This window comes from Ceratotherium simum, chromosome 1 (assembly GCF_057802395.1).
Source record: "Ceratotherium simum simum isolate JZ-2026a chromosome 1, ASM5780239v1, whole genome shotgun sequence".
NCBI classification, from domain to species: domain Eukaryota; kingdom Metazoa; phylum Chordata; class Mammalia; order Perissodactyla; family Rhinocerotidae; genus Ceratotherium; species Ceratotherium simum.
This window is the reverse complement of record NC_141900.1, coordinates 87,959,393-87,979,431: the sequence shown is the minus strand read 5'-3', so window position 1 is coordinate 87,979,431 and position 20,039 is coordinate 87,959,393. Positions and strand designations below refer to the sequence as shown.

At 51.0% G+C, this 20,039-nt stretch overlaps 1 protein-coding gene across 1 annotated transcript in view; it reads left to right on the top strand.

Moving 5' to 3' along the window:
• The window catches only part of PLXNA4 (plexin A4), a 367,932-nt gene that overhangs the window by 296,621 nt on the left and 51,272 nt on the right, over positions 1-20,039 (top strand). The window contains exons 12-19 of the mRNA XM_014787750.2: positions 2,536-2,687; positions 6,805-6,922; positions 12,572-12,708; positions 13,905-14,069; positions 17,015-17,108; positions 17,628-17,867; positions 18,523-18,669; positions 19,343-19,577. Of these exons, the coding sequence (XP_014643236.1) occupies positions 2,536-2,687; positions 6,805-6,922; positions 12,572-12,708; positions 13,905-14,069; positions 17,015-17,108; positions 17,628-17,867; positions 18,523-18,669; positions 19,343-19,577 (1,288 nt within the window). The remainder of the gene's footprint in view (positions 1-2,535; positions 2,688-6,804; positions 6,923-12,571; positions 12,709-13,904; positions 14,070-17,014; positions 17,109-17,627; positions 17,868-18,522; positions 18,670-19,342; positions 19,578-20,039) is intronic.

Genomic DNA, 20,039 nt, shown 5'->3' with positions numbered 1-20,039 from the left:
ATCTGTTCCTGGCCTCTCTCCTCGGCATGTAGACAGCCATCTTCTCCCTGTGTCTCTTCACATCGTCTTCCATTTATGTGTGTCTCTGTGTGTCCAAATTTCCCCTTTCTATGAGGACATCACTCATGTTGGATTAGGTCCCACCCTAATGACCTCATTTTAACTTGATTACCTCTGTAGAGGCTCTGTCTCTAAATAGTGTCACATTCTGATGTCCTGGGGGTGAAGACTGCAAGATGTGGATTTTGGGAGGACACAATTCAACCCATAACGCCTGCCAAGACCATGGTTATTATCACCATTTCCCAGATAAAAGACCAGTGCTCAGAGACACTGATTTACTCTAACCAAAGTGTAAATCAGTTCAGGGGGTCTGATCCCAGGTGCCTCGGTTCCTAGATTAATGTTCTCTTCCACCACAAAGGCAAGACACCCACGTGTTCCCTCGAACGTCCACTCACAAACTGTGCCCACACACCAGGGATGTGTAAAGGCAGATAGGGGCTTGACTTTGGGAGTGAACAGCCTTGCCCAGCAAAGCGGCCCCTCAGGGTGGCCCTCTAGATGTGCCCCCACTTCAGCCCCTTTGCCCCCTCCCTTCCTGATTTTCCAGGTACTGGGGGCTTCTCTCAGTCCCCACTTCAGTTCCTGCATGGGTAGGAATCTCAATAGTGATTCTCAAACTGGGGGAAAATACTTATGCATTTAACTCACAGAATTATCTGGGGAAGGAACGCAGACGGATGCCCCTCTGCCATGGCCCCACACCTGGGCAGGGCCCTCTCCTCCCTTCTCCCCTCCCCCGCCACAGAACCCTTAATAAGAAACTCTCCCCAGGGACTGCCACGCATGACTGCTAATGGTGTGTGTGCCACAAACAGTGGACTTGCTTTCTTCTTGGCCTGAGACCAAGAAAATCACAGAGAGGAGGTGGTAAATGAAACAAATCTCTCTGCGTTGGAGGCTGTTTACTGGCTCCATGCTGGCATCAGCCCTCCGGGAACCCGGGAACCAAGGACTGGGCCAGAGATAAAACTCCTTTTTCAGGACAGCAAGCCAGGGCTGGAATATCATGCAGCCACTGCTGCCAGGTGCCAGCAGTGCTTTGGGGACTGGCTGGGCAGCAATTTGGGAAGAACATGGACTCCCCCTTCCTGCCCTCCCTGTATATATCTACCTCTCTCACACAGAAATGGGCCCATGTCTCCAAGGGATCTGTCTTTCCACTGCAGTGGGAGCACGCATGTGCAAACCCTACACTCATGCATGCTCACTCGCAAACATGCATGTGTTAAGAAGCAGGAAGTATCTTGACTTTTGTAGATGAATAGCCTCCCCCCACAAAGCTGCCACTCAGGGGCACCCCAGACTAGTTTCTTTCCCTTTCCCATCTCTCACCTTCCCCTCAAGATGGAACCCCCAGTTGTGACCCTTGAAGTGTAGAGAGAGTAGGAAATGTTAAGAAGTGGGCTATCTGGGCTCCTTCAATTGAGACCCCATGGACATTGGCCAAGATCTAGGGGCTGGTGTTCAGAGGCACCGGGAATGGGAACTATGCCCTTCTCTAGTCTGTCAAATGCCAGGAGAGGCTGGCATAGAGTGCCTTCTGCCACTAAGGTCACCACTGTGGGATGTCATAATTAGATTGTGTGAATTGTACGGAGCCCCTACCTCAAAGCAGGCCCTTGGTTGTTGAATCCCAACATTCCAATCATGGGTGTTTAACAACAACAGTGACATCTTAGTGGGGAAAGCCTGTCATTTTGGCCAGGGTATGAGAGTAAAGTCTAAATTAAATCCAACTCCTTAGAAACCAAGCCAAACAGTGAAGGCAAAGGGGTTGTGACAAATGCTCTTCTAACTCCAGGAAGGTGCTTGGATAGTCAGGGGTTTCAATACAATTACAACTCAAGAAACAAATATGGTGCCATCACTGGAAAGTCCACAAGGAGAAGTGAGACATCCTCCCTGCTCTCAGAGACTCAGGATCTGAAGGATGAGGAATCAGACACAAATAATTGTTACCATGAAAGGAGCACAAAGAAGGTGCCTTGAAATTTCAATGGAGAGGGAGAGAGAACATCTGATTTTGGGGAAGTGACATGGGAGAAGGATCTGGAAAGATGGGTGGTTTGCCATCATGTGGAAGGCTGTGGGTTGATAGGAGGCTTGTTCATTTTCCTTGAAGGTAGAACCAACACAAGCAAATGCCGGAAGGCTTTAATCTGGATTTTCTATTAATTTCCCAGTAACACTACAGGTCACGTTCCATTCCCTCGTCTCTTCTCCTGTGAACTGGGAAGAGGAACGAGGGGCTTTGAACACTGCTCCCAAAACCACACACAAACATGGACTGCTTTATCAGAAGCTCCTGTCCACTGACAGTCCCAGACCTGGGTGCCCTTGTGGACTTGGACCCGACTCAGGGAATCAGGCAGAGATGGGGAAGAGCCAGCAGCCTCTCCTTGCCTCATCAGCAAGTGGGTGATGGCTCTATCTTGGTGCCGGCCAAATTACCATGCTTCCTCCCTCCAGATAATCCCAGTGACAGGCCCCCGGGAAGGGGGTACCAAGGTCACCATCCGAGGGGAGAACCTGGGCCTGGAATTCCGGGACATCGCCTCCCATGTCAAGGTGGCCGGCGTGGAGTGCAGCCCTCTGGTGGATGGCTACATCCCTGCGGAACAGTAAGTGGAAGCCACCTGAGACATGGGGAGATACGACTGTCTGTTGTTGTTGACTTATCTTCCCTGCCCAGCAACAGACAGTCTTAGAGCTTGGGACAGAGAGGAGAATGCCCCTAACATTCTAGGATGTGGCAGGGAGTGGCTCCCACGACGCCCCAGCCTCTGAACTAGCTAGTTGCCATATTGGGAGAAGTGCAGAAAGAGGAAGGAGAAAAGGCTGGGAAGGAAGAGAATAGTGATTGTTATCTTCGTAGGGTGTGGCTGTGGGTAGGGGTGAGACAATGCAAAATTAAAATCTGCAGGAGAAGTGTGAGTTCAAATCCTTACCCCAACTCCCTCTGCTGTCCCCAACACCCCACTCATGTCCTCCCCCAATTACGAAAGAAGCTGATCCTGTCTACTTTCTATGGAGACTCAAAATGAAACTCCACACCCACTTGCAGGCCTGTGGGTACTTTGGATTGTTTTTCTCACCGCAAGGTCTACTGGTGCACTGCAGGCAAGGTCATTCAACGAGTGACCTTGACCTCCAACCCACTTGTTGGAGGAGGTTTGTGAGTCATGTATTGTCTTGTAAATAAGTAAACACAATTTTCCAGCCCAGCAAACACAACCATGAAATGTTTACCAGCACAATAGAATCTATATTCTCTACCATCTTGGCTGCCTCTCCTGGATTGAAACCTTGCCACTTGTCCTATGTACATAAGTTGTTGACTCTTTGCAAGGCATCTCTCAAGTAGGTCAGCGCAGGTTGCATTTCTGCTTGCTGGGTCTTGCTCCGATTTAGTGATTCTGGAACCCCCAATACTGCCATTCTCAATTCTTCCTGATTTCCATCCAGGTCTTCCTAAGGCACTCATAGTAGATCAGATGGTTGAAGGCTCAAGTCTCGGTCCACCATCGCTTATTTATCCAAAAATCTTTCTGTGAGTCCTTCAACATTCTGAGTCCTTCCCAGAACAAAACCATAGCAGGCTTCTACCGATATATTGTGATTTGGGGAACTTTAAAATACCCTACTTTGGACCTGCACAGCCAGATATAGAAATTGTTATTATAAAGCCACATGATTAAAGTATTGTGGTATTAGATCAGCGGAATAAGACAGAACACCCAGAAAAAGAATCCTGATATATAAAAATTTAGTATGTGATAGAGGTGACATTTCAAATCAACAAGGAAAAGAAAGATCATTCAATAAGTGGTGCTGGTTAACTCCCTGAAAAAAATACAATATCAGATCCTTATTTCACATTATACATCAAAATAAATTCCAGACAGATTAAAGAGTTAAGTGTTAAAAAATGAAACTGTGAAAGGATTAGGAGAAAATACAAGAGAATTTATTTGATTTCAAGGAAGGGAAGGTGTTTTATGTATAACCACAAAAGAAAAAATATAAAGGAAAAGATTAGGGGATTTGAGTATATAAAACTCTAAAACTTGTGCATCAAAAATTATCGTAAGCAGAATAAAAATATGAACTATAAACTGGAAATATGGTTATACTCTATTATAGTTAACAGATGCTTTTTCTTAAGATATGAAGAGGTTCTATAAATAAAAGGCAAATAATCAGAAAATGAGCAAAGAGCATGAATGTGCAATTCTCAAGACAGACAAAGAACCAAAAGTCACATAAAAAAATGTTTAACATCAGTAGTAATCAATGAAATGCAAATTAAAACAACGGGAACAATTTTAAAAGTTCATGCCTAGTGCAGATGAGAGGATGAAAAGTAGCACACTCATCCATTCATGTCGGAAGGGTACTTTGGGAAGAACTTTCCAGAAGGCACTTTGGAAATATAGATCGAAAGTCTTTAGCCCAACCATAATACTTCTAGAGCCTTCCCTAAATAATCAGAATGCACAAATATTTATTTGCAAGAATGCTTATTTAGGCCTTACTTATAATAGTTAAAATTTAGAAGCAATTTGTATGTTTAAAAACAGGGAATCAATCAGTTCAATAAGTTATTGTATATGCACAGGACAGTAAATTACATGGCCGTTAAATCAAACATTACAGAAAAACCATGACCCGGCGTACACTCAAGGTATATTAAGTGAGAACACAGGTTACCAGGCAGAGTACAGAGTTCCTAATTAATTTTTAAAAGAAAAGCAAGACTGGAAACATGTACAGCGAGGTGTTGACAATGGATATTTCTGGGCAGGTGTATGTATGTATAGCAAATGCTTTTATATATTTTCTTTTTTTTTTTCACACTGAACATGTATTAATTATGTTATCTGGACGGAAGGCATATACTTTTTGCTGGACTCTCACCCAGAAGTTCTTTCTAAGAGAAACACAGAACTAGAAGCCATAATGTAAAAGAAAGAGCAGTTGAACCCCACAGATAGTTTTGAACTTTAGGATGACAAAAGGCATTATAAACGAAGTTGAAAGGCAGGCGACAAACTGGGAAAAAACAGCTACAATTACAGACGAAAGTTAACACTGCTAATTCAGAAGCTCCTACAAAAGGACGGTCGATTAGCAAAATAAGAGAGGGCTTCAGACAAGTCAAAGCAAAGACCGTATAAGATTGCTTAAAAACCCACATACACAGACATGAAAATATGTCCAACCTCACTAGTAATCAGGAAAATAAAAATGAAAATGAGATCACTTCCTATTATACTGGAAAAACTTTCAAAGGATTGATAATATCTAGTGTTTGCAAAAGAGTGAAGTAATCTCACTCAATTGCCGTTGATAGAAGTGCAAATCGGTACAGCCCTTAGAGACCATTATTTCTCTCTACCGATCAAACATTAAATGCACCAACAATGACCCCGCAAGTTCCCTCCTCAGAAAACTATTCTAATAAATATACAATGCTCAAGGATGTGTGTATAAATTGGTTCATTTTGCAGGATTATTTGGAATAGGAGAAAAATCGGGATCAGTTAAATGTACATCAGTAGGAGGATGGTTGAACAAATGATGATGCAGTCATAGGAGGAAATCCTGTGAAGCTGCTGAAAAGAATAGAGCGGGGCTGTGTTTACAGTGACCTGAAGGGAAGTCCGTGCTATGCTGTTGAGTAAAAAGACAGGAGTTTGGAACAGTGGGCAGTTAGGTTTCGCTTCTATTTTAAAAATCATGTGTATGTTTCTTTATATATGTATGTTTGTATATAGTTGTGTGTGTCTATATATGTAACATTTACATTTATCTGTATGCATAATATAAAACATACATATATATACACATATGTGTGTATATGTGCAAATATATATATTTAGGCGATTGCCTACCTTTCCTGTGCCTCAGTTTCTTCCTTTGGAAAGTGGAGATTATATATATATTATATATATAAAATATATATATATTTGCATAGGTCTAGAAGAAGGTCTTCAAGGATATATACATAGCAAACTTTTAAAAGTTAGGAGTGAAGAAAGGGACACTTTTTACTGTTACACTTCTGTACTGTCTCATTTTCAGAGTATAAACAAATTTTGTAATTGAAACAAAAATTTCTTAAAAGAGAAAAATTTACAACTCTCCTCCCCCAGCCCCCAGCCCACACTCCCTCTCACCCCCACCAAATATATCCTCTACTGCCTGGCCCCCAGCTGGGGCTGGCAGCAGAAAACACTTCACTGAGGCAGTCCATGCATTGAGAGCAAAGAGCTCCCAGGTGAGGATCTGAAATCCTTAGGTCTGCTCCAAGGTCCCTGTCTGACTTGCTGTGGGCCCTTGGATAAGTTGCTTCACCTCTCTGGGCCCTGCCCACTCTATTCCCTGAACTAATATGGTTGAAATATTCCCTGCACTCTAATTCACAATTGAGTGGACAATTCATGAATCAGGGGCTGAGTGTCTGGGGTCAGAACACAGGGACCTTCCCCTAGCCTCCCCACTTCACAAAGTGCCTCCAGGGAGACTCCTGTAGGTTGCATTTCCTCCATTCCTGAGAACCAGGGAGGAGCCCCTGCAGGGAGGAGTCAGGGATATCTTCAGTCTCCTCCTTCCCTGCCCATCCCTGAGATCCTACTGCAGAGAAGAGGGTCTGTGTAGGTGTGGGGCCCACGGGTGTCGGCTGGGAGTCCTGTGACCGTCCTGTGACCCATGGGATCTGTCCTTTCCTCCCTGCAGGATTGTGTGTGAGATGGGGGAGGCCAAGCCCAGCCAGCATGCTGGCTTCGTGGAGATCTGTGTGGCCGTGTGTCGGCCCGAGTTCATGGCCCGGTCCTCGCAACTCTATTACTTCATGGTGAGTCCTGGCCCAGTGGCCTGGCCAGGTGCAGGTCACAGACCTCATGACCATGATTGCTGGGCCCGTCTAGACCTCTGTGGGCAGACCCAGCGCAGGGTCACGGGAATCCCGTCCTACAGTGCCAGAAAGCGCAGCCTTGGAAGTCTGGAAGACGTGGATTCAAATCCAGACTGTGCTGCACCTGGCCGTATGGCTCCAGGGAAGTTGCTTTGGCTCCTGGCTGAGTGGCAAGGTGGCAGGGCAGGTGAGAGGGGCTGTGCATCAGGATTCCTGGGATTAGGCCCTGGCTCTGCCTCGTACCAGCTGGGGGAAGTTGGGCAAGTTGCCTAACCTTGCTGTGCCTCAGTATCTTCATTTCTAAAACAGGGATAACAATAGCATCTACCCCATGGTATTGTTGTGAAAATTACATAAAACAGATTTATCACTTCTAGTATCATTTTCTCTATGATTTCAATGATTGCCACCAGGTCTACCATGCCCTGCCATTTCCCTGTACACTGGCACCCTATCATTTCCATCTCATCCTCACTCATCCCACCTTCCCCATCACCATCATCCCAATCCCATGACCTCCTTAACCCCACCTCATTCTCCCACATCTCACCTGCACCCCACTCCACCTTCCTCTACCCATGCTGGTACCCCGCCTCCCAACTGCTCTCCCCAAATCTCCCTCCCCATCTCATGGCCTCGCTGCAGATCTCTCCCCCACCCTCACATGCCCTCCAGCTGGACCCTCGCTGGCCCTGCAAAAGCTGCCTGACAAGCTCCCTGCAGTCCTAGGCAAAGGGTTCTGCGGAGCAAGGACTTTCAGAACCTCCACGCCTTGTGATGACGGGGATGCTGGAGACATGAGCACGTCCTCTGCCATGCACACTGCATCATTTCCAAAACTGTTGTACCATCCAGCTAACTTCTCAGGTTAATGACAGCTGTGATGGTATAATTTCCTCATGATTCTGAGCTGCTTGTAGGAGCTGAGAGCCTGGAGTGATGGATTTTATGCCTGGGCATCAACTGCCCTGAAATATGCCATGGGGAGCTCATTTGACCCTTCCTCCTCCCTCCTTGGCTCCCTCTCTTCCTTTCTTCTCTCTTTCCTTCCTTCCCTCCCCTTACTTCCTTCCTCCCTCTTGTTCCACCCGTCTTACCATCTTACCCCTCTTTCTTCTTCTTTCTCCCTTCGACTGACAACCGTTTATCACCTTGCACAATACTCACTAGATTATTTGATAAATACTTGCTTAACTGGTTGAGTTTTATAATATAACATGGTGGCCCTGACTTGTGGGTGTTACACTGTTGAATCAGGCCCAACACAGCCCCTCCCTCAGGAGGCCCACAGTCTAGAAGTGCCCACTTGTGTACAGACGTGAAGGTGGTGGTGGCCGTGGAATGTGCATCAGACGCCCCTTCCTGCCTGGGCCCTGCTCTCTCCAGTTCCCACTCTACTCTTTGAAAACCATCGTCCTTATAAGCACAGTGGCTGTGAACACACACAGGAGCTCATATAGAAGTACACACATATATAATGGATTTAATGGATGTATAGTTTTACTGATTTGTTTAGGATTTGGACCCCCACCTTCTTCTGAAAGGATTCGAGGGAATTTCCAAGTTAAACCCAATACACCTTAAGACGGTTAGTGATAAATGTATTCATATTTATATACAGAGAGTGTGTATATATATATTGTATATCATACATATTTGTAGACACATAAAGTGTTATCCCAGCAGAGTTGAGATATGAGAGAGAGAGACCGAGTCAGAGAGATGGGGACGGCACTCCCCAAATGTTGGATAGGGGTGGTGTGGGATGCTAAAACTGGGCATGAGGGCTGGCTCTGAAATTACCTGGCCACTGTGGTAAGAGGGAGGGCAGTGCTGATGGCCAAAGCAAGCACTGGACTTCCTGGGCCAGTCAACTATCCGGAACGGTTTTTATCCTGTGGTCCCTTGGCAGTGACAGAGTGGATGGTACTGGGAATGGCTCCTACCTCATTCAGCTGGTGTTCCCTTTGGGCCTTAGCTGTCTAGGCTGTGTCTCCAGCCCAGCCTCTCGCCTTTGTGATTAACTCAAAGGCCACTGTCTTCTGGATGTCCTGCCATCACCTCCCATGACCCACCTAGGATGTCAGCTCCACAAATAGTGCCCCCCCTCTCGCACATTTCACCCAGGCCCACCGTCTTGGTGGACCGTGGCTCAGCTTCCCTCAATGCCCGATATCAATCACTCCATCGCCACTGGAGTCTTACTCTTTCCATTCTCTTTGCCACTGCAGTGGCCTCCTTAAATCCCTGCCTTTGGTCTGAGCCCACTCTAATCACCCACCACAGCAGGAGACCATTTTCGCCATGTCAGCCCCACCTCAAGAAGAGCCCAGGGCGCCCACTGCCTCTGGAAGTGGGCTCCTTGGTCTGGGCTGCCTGCCTATCCAGTCCTATTTCTTGAGCCTTTGCATGGCCTGACCCCCTTCCCTTCTCTATCTCCTTCCCCACGTTGCCCCAAGCCATATGCTCCCATTCTTCCAAACCCTGCTCAGGACACCCTCCTCAGCCTCCTCCGAATCTGCAGCCCCAGCTCCCATGGTGGCCCCGCTCATGCTCATCGGGGACTCCACAGCATCTGTTTGCATTGGCACTCAGTGTGGCCTCTCAGTGTCCCTGCTCCTCTGTCAGACCACTAAGTCCTTAGAATGGAGCCCAGGTTATTTCTCTGCTAGCCCAGTGTGGACGCAGCTCTAAACCTCCCTGCGCACTGGAATCTCCTGAGGGGCTTTAAAAAAACTGCTTTGGTGCCCCCCTGAGCTAAATCACGCTCCCCAGGAGATTCTAACGGCAGCCCAGGCTGAGGACCACTGGCCTAGGATCAAGGACATTTATTGAGCAACTACCATGTGCCTGCTGTTCTCTGCTCTTGGCTTAACTGTTGTAACACATGTATGTGGCAGACATTCAAAAGCCCCTATTGCTCTCAGGAAAGATCAGTCTTACCTGCATGACTGTTCGTCCCCCGCAGCGGGATGCAATTGTACGTAGGGTGTTAAGGCAGGCAAGCCTTCTTGGAAGGAGCCAATGGAAAGGCAGGATCTGTTCTGAGACCTGGCAGAATATGGTTTTCCAGTTGGATTTTGTGCAGTGGGAGGGTGTTCCTGGCATAAGGTATGGTGTGGAAGAACACCAAAAGATGGGAACAGAGGGAGGCGGAGGGAAGGGGGCTGACGGCGAGGAGAGGTCGGAGTAGGAAGCCAGGTCAGGAGAGATGAGATGACCAGGCAAGAACGCATTGGTCCAATGGGTCCCTGGGACCCAAAGATTTGTGTCACTTTCCCATTTGAGGGGCACCTCTGAGGAACTGTTCTGGAGCCACATGTCCACTTGGGAAGACTCTCAGAGAGGAGGAGTGGTGCTGGGGACCTCGGTCTCCTCCCTAGACCCCAGTTTGCATTTAAGGGCCCGGTCATTGAGGCTCTCCCCACAGAGCTCCTAGGGGTTCAGGGTGGGAACGAGGGGCAGAGGTCCCCATGAGTCTTTCTACCAGAGAGGCAGGAAGAGACAGAATGCCCCTCTCTCACACTCCCCAACGTCTCAGAGCCCTCTGCCTTCCCACTCCATTAGGTGGCTTGCAGGTGGCACTCTCTGAGCCCCACACAGAAGTCCCTAGCTCCTCTGGAGTCCTGATTCAGCTGGGGAGCCCCTTCCTGGGGCTCTTTTAGGGACTTGGGGCATGTTGGGGAGCCCCTTCTCAGTGCTGAGGTTGGGGGCAAGGTTTGGGTCTCCCTCAGTTTCCCTCCACAAATCAGGCCAGACTCTGATGTGCTGGTTTATTCACTCAAAATCCGAATGCCAAGGCCAAGGGACCCCTGATCAGCACTCTTGGCCTTGTCACCAGTTCTGTCCGTAGAGATCTCCATGCAGGGAACACCTCTCCCTTCCCTCTACCTCCATCCAGGGAGCCAAGTGGAGAGGTGGCAGATAATGCACAATTTGATTTCCTGTGCAAACCTACTATGAAATATTTATGAAGCATGACTTGAATAATTAATACTTTCTCACAACTTTAAAACGTGTCTCCGTATCATCCTCTCCCACCATAGACTATCTCTCCCACCTGCCGGCTGCTGACAGGAGCCACTGCAAAGCCAGCAGGGGTCACTCCCTTGTACCCCTTCTGAGAGCCCTCACCCATGGCTGCCGGGGAGGGGCGGGGGCTCTTCTCCTTGCCCCCCACCCTCCATATCTTAACTTCCCTAGTTTTGACTATATCTCTAGGACCACCCCTGCCTCACAGCCCCTGTGCACAGACACACACACACACTCACTCACTCACTCTCTTTCCCTTCCCTCTCTGGGGAGGTCAGCAGGACCCAGGTCTGAAACTCTCCCTTTACAGACAGTGGGGCAAAGGCACCATCTGTGGAAGGTGACTCCGAGTTACAGAACCAGAAAAACATTTTTGACCCAGCTCCCTGATTTTGTGATCAGAGAGGTTAAGTGACTTCTCTCAAGTCTCACAGCGTGATCTATGCAGAGTTGAGAAGGAAAGGCTCTTTCCGCAGCCTCACCCCACCCTGGTCCGGGTCTCGCGTTGAGCCCGTAGCAGAGCCAGAATAGCCCTTCTTCAGATTTGTGGGCGCTACAGGGACGCCAGGCTGAGGACCGCGGGGACCAGGAGAGGGCGGGGCGGGCGCCTAGCGCGCCTGCGCAGGGACGGACGCCGGGCGCACTGGTCCACGTGTGTCCCCCCCCCCTCCCCGTGTTCCTCGCGCGTGTGCCCTGCGCCCGAAGCTGGGCGCGCGCGTGCGGGCTTCTCTGGGCCTTGTCTCATCCTCTGAGGAGTTATTGATGGAGGCCTCTCCTGGGGAGGTTGCCTGCCCGCTCCGGAGCTGAGTAGGTTCCACTTTTGGTGCAGAATTCTTCAAGGGACCTGAGAGAGAGAAATTTTCATTTAAATGCAGATACAGGCTTCTCACCTGGGACTGAGGAAAGTTTTTTCCATTAAAATGCTAATCAAAGAACAAGCTGCAACTCCAAATTCTCAACTCACAGGTCCTCCTTCCCCCCAAACCCTCAGGCCGCTGACCCTTCTCTGCTTCTCCCCCTTGGTTTCCCTGGGGCCCTCACATCCCGTTGCTCTAGCTGCCGCCAGCTTTGGGCAGCTCTCTGGAGAGGCCTGTAGAAGGGGCAAATCATCTTGAAAGCAACTGAGACTGGAGACAGGAAACTGGAGAGGTGGTGGAGCATCAGAGCCCCCGGGGTCAGATCTCAGTCATGCCACTTTGTAGCTGTGTGACCTTGGGGACTTGACTTAACCTCTCTGAATCACCTCTGTAAGATGGGTAGTAATACCTACCTTGTAGAATTGATCGGGCAATTGAATTATACATATAGATGAAGATATAAAGCCTGCCACCTAAAAAATCATGCATAACAGCTATTATTATTATTAGTGTTATTAATACAGAGGTGCAAACTCTCGGGGTCCAGAACCTTGCCTATCCACACAAGCCTAATAAAACTGCACCAGCTCTCTGGGAGGCCACCTTACTAAGGATTCCAGAAGGCAGCTCCGGGGAGTGGGGAGCTGCCTCCTCAGGCCCTGTGCCAGTTGTGTCTCAGGCCAGATCCTTTCCTACACAGACGCTGACTCTCTCAGACCTGAAGCCCAGCCGGGGGCCCATGTCCGGGGGTACCCAAGTGACCATCACGGGCACCAACCTGAACGCGGGCAGCAATGTGGTGGTGATGTTCGGGAAGCAGCCCTGTCTCTTCCACAGGTAACTCACCTCAGGGCGGGCTCCAGGGTTCCCAGCCCTGAGGGTGGGCGGGGCTGCCCTGGGGCAGCAGACCCCTGGGAAGTGTTTCTTCCTCCCTCCAAGGGTGGCCTTTCCCTTTGGGAGAGGGCTTTCTGGGCGTACCTGGCTGCAGGTGTTTTGGCTCAGTCTGGAGACCTGCCGGGCACCCCTTCCTGGGTAGGCCCATCACACTGTTGTGGGTTCCCCCATGCCACCCACTGTGCAGAACTCTAGGGTTCCACAGGACACAGTGGGGAATCTAGAGCCCCTTGGCCCTGGGTTAGCTCCCAGAGCTGGCTGAGAGCTGCAGAGCTGCTGGACTGCTGAGAGCTGGCAGGGGTAGCCACCCCAGCTGGCTGAGGTTAAACCTCTGCTGGCAGCCCACTTTCTCTCCCCTGGTTCTACCATCCAGCCCCAGAAGGAGCCAGGAGCCTGGTGGAGAGGAGGCAAGGCGGGAGGTGTGTCTAGTGCAGGACTCAAGAGATGCGGTTGGGGTCCTTCCTTCAGCAGGCTTACGGTTCTGCAGAGAGAGGTGTTCCCGGGAGAGAGCTATGCTGAGGGCTGGGACAGATTGGAAGTCAGGCCAGGCCTTGCGTTTATAGTGTTAAAGAAACAGTTGTCCTGACACTTGATAAAATGGTAAGGAAGAGTTTACTCAGGACTGTTGCAGTAGGGGTCAAGACTATGGCAATGGGGAAAGAGATCAGGCAGAATCCAAATACAGCAAAGATGAGCAGACCGAGGGGTCAGTGGATGGAAAATGAGGTTAGGAGGGGTAGGAGGGTAGGAGGGTTCTTGCTAAATCAACTTAACAGAGTTCTTGCTTAAGGCAGGCCAGGGTGATCAGACCTTGAGGGTGGGGGATGAGGAATTTGGTCAGATATCAAGGGTGCTCAGATATCAAGAGTGGGGGATTTTCGCTAAACTGACTTAGCAGGATTCTTGCTAAAAACGGGGCAGACTGAAGACGGCCCACCGACAAGGCCCTGTCAAAAAGAGGGCTCAGAGGAACCTGTCTACAGTTTTGTCAAGGAGAGTCTTTGTCAGTAGTTCTCAGAACTTTATATCTGGGGCAGTGCTCGCCCATTGCCTCTGAGGAGCCCAACAAACAAGGAGAGGACAAGCATCCATCCCTCCTTGACACCTGGGAGCCCAGTCCACGCCTTCCCTCCCTCCAGGCGCTCTCCGTCCTACATCGTCTGCAACACCACGTCCTCAGATGAGGTGCTGGAGATGAAGGTGACGGTGCAGGTGGACAGGGCCAAGATCCACCAGGACCTAGTCTTCCAGTATGTGGAGGACCCCACCATCGTGCGGATCGAGCCAGAGTGGAGCATCGTCAGGTAGGAGCTGCCCTGGCCTCAGTTTTCCTTCTTGAGCTCTCAAAAGCCAAGGAGAATTTTGGGTCCAAGTCCTGCTTTGGGGACTGATGAACTGGGGTTGGCTCAGAGCACCCCCCAAATCAGACCTTCGTGCTGGGGCTCCCTCCTTTCACTGAGAGCACCTCTGAGCAGAACCCAGCCCCAGAGGCCAAGCTCTGACCAGCAAGAGCCCCTAATTTGATGATTGGTGGGTACATTTGGAGGCCGTGTTCCCATCTCACAGTGACTGTCAGGGATGTCAGTCCTGCTCCCCTTAAACCTCACCTCTGGCAAATATGGGCCATAATTCCAGTCCTGCTGAGGGATGTAGGAGAGAGTAGGATCAGACCCAACTTCTCCTTGACCTGCTCTGGCAGCAAAGTGTGTCCTGACCACCAGGGTCCAGTTCCAACATCTGTCCTCTGTGCTTCTGTAGCCTCCTGCCATCCTTTGTCTGATCTCTAGCTGCCTGCTGACTTTGACTTCCCTCTGCTGCAGACTCCTCAAGGGCAGGGCCTCGGTCTTGTTCCCTGCTCTTTCCCTGGTGCCCAACAGAGAACACATGTCCTAGGAGGGAGCCAGGTCGATGCTGTTGTAGAAAGACCCTCCAGTGCTGCTTCTCACTCAGGCAGTCACAAGCTGACTGGGCCAGTTGCGTAATCTTCCCGGGCCAACACCTCCTGAGAGAGTCACCTGGGGCTTTGGGAACTCCAGGATCCCTAGGGGCCCTGCCCGCTTGGTGGGTCTCTGGAGTGGTGGCATCTCACCTCAGGGGAGGAGCTTCAGGCAGACAGCATGAGTCTGCTTTTCCAGGCCCTGGAGGGTGCATCTTCATGAGAAGGTGCTGCAGAGGGCATCCTGACAGCAAGGCCCCTGGTGGGGAACCTGCTGTATCAGGGGCCATGGAGGGAATGGAACAAGGGTTTGGGATCAGAAGGAGTGGGCTCAGCCCAGCTCCACTGCTTACCAACCATGACCTTAAAGTTAGTGAACCTCCCTGGGTCCAGGGTTTCTCATCAGTCAACTCCCTTGCAGGGCGCTGAGAGAATTAAGTGAGGTGCAAACACACAGTATGAAGATATGGTCTCCACAAGCTGAGACAGGGAGCAGGGACGAGTCTAGTCCAGAGAACAGTCTTTTGAACTAGGGGGTCAGCAAACTCCGGACAGGGGGCCAAGTCTGGCTGTCTGCCTGCTTTTGTAAATAAAGTTTTATTGGAACACAGCCGTGCTCACTGGTACATGTTTTGTCTATAGCTGCTTTCTCCCCCACAGCAGAGCTGAGTAATAGCAACAGACCATATGGCCTGGGAAGCCTAAAATATTTACTCTCTGGCCCTTTACAGAGTTTGCCATCCCCGGCCTTACACCCAAACAAACAAACAAAAGGCAGCCTTTGCTGAGATGAGACTTGGTGGTCCTCAGGGGTTACTTTCTAAGGCCCAACCATATAAGCTTTGGCCATGATCTTAAAGCAGATGAATATGAGACACAGAGAGGGGAAAGTAGCCTGTAAAAAGCTCTTCCAGGATTTGCCCCTAAGGCCCGCTGAGTCCAGGAAGTTGGTGTAGCCTCCCGTGCCTAGACGAAGTCTGCAACTCCCTAAGGAATTCACAGCCTGGTTTAATTCAGTTCTCCCTCCTGTCATTGTCACAGAAATAGAGGTGTTGTCCTTCCCGGCACTCAGCAGCCAACCCCGAGTCACGCTTACATCAAGAGGGAGGGGGAGGCGCGTTCCCAGTCTGCCAGCAGGCTCCAGTGTTTTTGCTGCAAAGTCTACAAACTAGCATGTGGCTTTACGCTGCTTACAACAGCCTGGGTTACTAATGAACAGTGATGCGGGGCATCTGATGACTGAGAAGAGCTGGAAACGGCTGGACACTGGGAGCTCAGTCCCAAACACTGCCATGGGCAGAAGAGCCTCTCTGGGTTTCACAGGAATCTTCCTGCATGCATGTGCGGGTGTGCGTGTGGGTGAGTGTGTGTGTGCGTGAGAGGGGGCAGGTGGAGGGCGAGAGGAAGGGAGGGAAGTAACTGGGAGTATAAAGATGGGCAGATGGATAGATGGGTAGAAATGAACGTGGGTGTCAAGGATTCTTTATCCGTCAAGCTTATAACTACTTAACTGTTTTAGATAGTAGGATTCTTCTCGAAGACACTCCCTTGATTGTGGATAAAGTGATTGGTCACTTTCCTTTGAGTAGCCCCCAAGGGAGACAGCCCCCACCCCTTGTCAGCTTCCCTGCTGCCCTGGAGTAGAACAAAGGCATCCAGGTTTCCTTTGAAAAGCTACGCAAAGACGGGATCTCCTGATCCTTCCTCATCCAGTCCTCCGGCTGACCCCCCGGGGCCCGAGCATTTCACATTTGCCTTCCTAGAGGAGGTTCCTGAGTGTCTGGGCCTCTGCCTTTCAGGATCTCATCTGACTGGGACTTTGTAGTGTTATTGCCCTGGGGAAGGAGACTGTGCTCAGACCCTGGAAGGTCTGGTGGGGGCCAGTCTGGAGTGAGGCTTCCATTAGGCCAATGCCAGTGTGAAAAAACTCCTTGGGGCAGGCCAGGGCTGGGGGAGGAGACACCAGGGGGCTGCAGAGAGGCAGCTGGCTCAGGTCAGGAGGGCTTCGGGAGCCAAGAGGGCTGTGCTGCAGGCCCGGCCCCCACGGGGTGTCCACGCTCCGAATGAGCTCAGTGCAGGGCGGCCACAGACATCTGGTCATCACTGTCTTCCCCTTGGCTGCTGAGAGCTCATCCTTATTATTATTCAGTCAGCTTGTCCTCATTGTCCCTGGAACATTATCCTGCCTCCTGGTCATCATCGTCTTTAATGTGGGAGCTCAGCCTGTCTGATTGTCATCGCCGTCATCATCGTCGAGTGCCATTGCTATTTCTGTCCCTGTATTCACACGCCTCCTTCTTTCTTCCCTATCAGTGGAAACACACCCATCGCCGTGTGGGGGACCCACCTGGACCTCATACAGAACCCCCAGATCCGTGCCAAGCACGGGGGGAAGGAGCACATCAATGTGAGTCCAGGGCCGGCAGGGGTCATGGGGGCTGCCCACTCAGCACGTTGCTTTCCTAAAGGGTGTGGGGTCCCCAAGTACTCAGGCAGGCCCACCCCAGACACTGATGACCCACCGCATGTGAACCCCAGGGTACTGGGATGGTGGGATGGGTGAGCAGCCCTGAGGACATTTCACACCTTGGGTGTAGGCATGGGGGAGCCATCACTTCTGAGGTGTCCAGGGTTTCATACCCTTATTCCTCCATCCCTCCGACCCCCGATGCTGCTCCTGAGCTTCAAGATGCCCTAGGCACTGCCAGCCTCTACGGGCACAGCGGAGCCCAGTGCCAGCTGTGGAGCTTATTCTTGAGTGCCCGGGTCGTGTAGTCCTGGCTGCAAAGGAGCTGTGACCCCTCCATAACTGTGTTGTGTCAATGCCATGCTGTATGCCAGCACCACGGGAGACCCAGTGGCTGCATGGGGGCTGTGGGTGTGTGGAGATGCGCTGCATGGTCTCCCCTGTCTGGCTCCTCCCCAGCTCTGTGAGGTTCTGAATGCTACTGAGATGACCTGCCAGGCTCCAGCCCTCGCTCTGGGGCCGGACCACCAGTCTGACCTGACGGAGAGACCCGAGGAGTTTGGCTTCATCCTGGACAATGTGCAGTCCCTGCTAATCCTCAACAAGACCAACTTCACCTACTACCCCAACCCTGTGTTTGAGGCCTTCGGTCCCTCGGGAATCCTGGAACTCAAGCCCGGCACACCCATCATCCTGAAGGTAGCGTGAAGCTGGTGGCCGGGAGGTGGGAGGAAGAGGCTGCTGTGTGGAAGGGGGAGGCTTTGCAAGTTTGCAAGTCACAGAAAGAGGCCAGAAGTCATGGGCTTCTGCCAGATTTTGAGACCGGAGTCCCTAGCAGAGGCTGTTATAGTCCAGAGCGTGGTAAACACTCTCTCTGAGTTTGGATTGAGAGGCACACTCTCTACAGGCCGTGGAGACTGATCAGGGCAGCTGGATCCACCCTGGCCATCTGACTCCCAAGCTTTGCTTGTCCCCTGAGTCCAGCACCTGGGAGGTCAGAGGCTCATACTGCTTTCTCCTGTGTAGCCCTTTGTAAACCTCAGTATAGGGTTTCTTTGGAGCATGGATAGCAAATTAATTTTAACTCAACTGTTAGTGACTGACTACAGCTCTGTGTTGAGAAGGATTCTGAAGCTGCATTTAGGACAAGCTGAAAAGAGTGCCTTGCTTATTGATTTCCCACTGAGGAAGGGGGAATGGTGGTATATGTGCCACAAATTTTTTGGACTTGTTACAGAAGGTGGCCTCTCCCCCAGGTCACCAGGATGGGACCTCCGGGTGGGATCCGGAGGAGCCGGCCAATAGCTGTGGTCCTGACTCTGGGGTGGGAACTGGGGCTTTCCTGTCCATCCAGGGCAAGAACCTGATCCCGCCTGTGGCTGGGGGCAATGTGAAGCTGAACTACACTGTGCTCGTCGGGGAGAAGCCGTGCACCGTGACTGTGTCGGATGCGCAGCTGCTCTGCGAGTCCCCCAACCTCATCGGCAGGCACAAAGTGATGGTGAGGCTGGCAGGGCCCATCTGGATGGAGTGGGCACTAGGGATGGCGGGGTGGGAGTGGTCCAGCTCCATCCTGGGCCACATTCCAGGAAGGGATTCTGGCTGCTTCAAACTTTGCTCCTAGCTACCCACACCCCTAGTTCCTTCTCCCTGTCCTACTTTCTTTTGTATTGTCATTTTTTCCTTCCTGGCTGGTACTACAATAAGGGCAATGCAAAACAGCGTTAAATGATGGGCTAAATCACCTGTTTTAGGCATGAGACCCTTCCAGGAGAGTACCGTTGCGGGCCTGGGGCAGTCCGCAATATCCTGTTCTGTGCCTCAGTCATCTATCCTTACAATGAGATGAATATTTGGGGCACCAGTCATTGACGCCACGTCAGACTTTTAGATCCCAATTGTGTGCTGTTTCCTGTTGAAGACGACCATGTTAGCTCCTGAATAAAAGAATGTGTGGTTTTTCCAGTGGTGGGGGGGGCTATGCTGAGCCATCCAGAAGACCCCCTCCCTCGCCCCTATGTGCCCTCTCCTCTGCTTCTACAACCAGTGATGATTCTCCTCCCTGAGTCATTCCCTCATCCCACCCTGGTCACCAGTTTATCAGTGACTTGGAGCTGTTCCCTAGGATGCTCTGTCCCTACACTCAGCTCCCTCTTGCCTGGTGTGCCCTCCAGGCCCGCGTTGGTGGCATGGAGTACTCCCCAGGGATGGTGTACATCGCCCCGGACAGCCCGCTCAGCCTGCCCGCCATTGTCAGCATTGCTGTGGCGGGCGGCCTCCTCATCATCTTCATCGTGGCCGTGCTCATCGCCTACAAACGCAAGTCCCGAGAAAGCGACCTCACGCTGAAGCGGCTGCAGATGCAAATGGACAACCTGGAGTCCCGCGTGGCCCTGGAGTGCAAGGAAGGTACTGAGCAGCCAAGGGCTATGGTCTCACGCTGGAGGCTGGGTGTGTGAGTGCACGTGTGTGTGCATGTGTGTGCATGTGAGTCTCACACACAAGCAGCGGGCTGGGCAGCAGTGGACAGTGCTGGCGGCTGGGTGTCCTACCTAACTCTGGTCTCTGAGCCTGTAGCCAGACCAAACCCTTATCCTAGCAGGCTCTACCTGGGCAAGGCTAGATGAGGCTTAGGCCTCCCCTGCCCCCCCCCAAGGTGTCCCCTTGCCTCTTTCTCCAAGTAAGACTGGGATCATTCAAACCTCACTGGAGCAGTTTCCAGCCCAGGATCCTGACCGAGTGGCTTTTCTGCTCTCTTCTCGGAGAGACCTTGGGGTGTCTTGACGTGACACATTTAAGCAATCTTCAGCTCTCTTCCATTAGAAGGAAGGTAAGGCTGTAGGGCTGATCTGAGATTTAGAAGAAATAGTG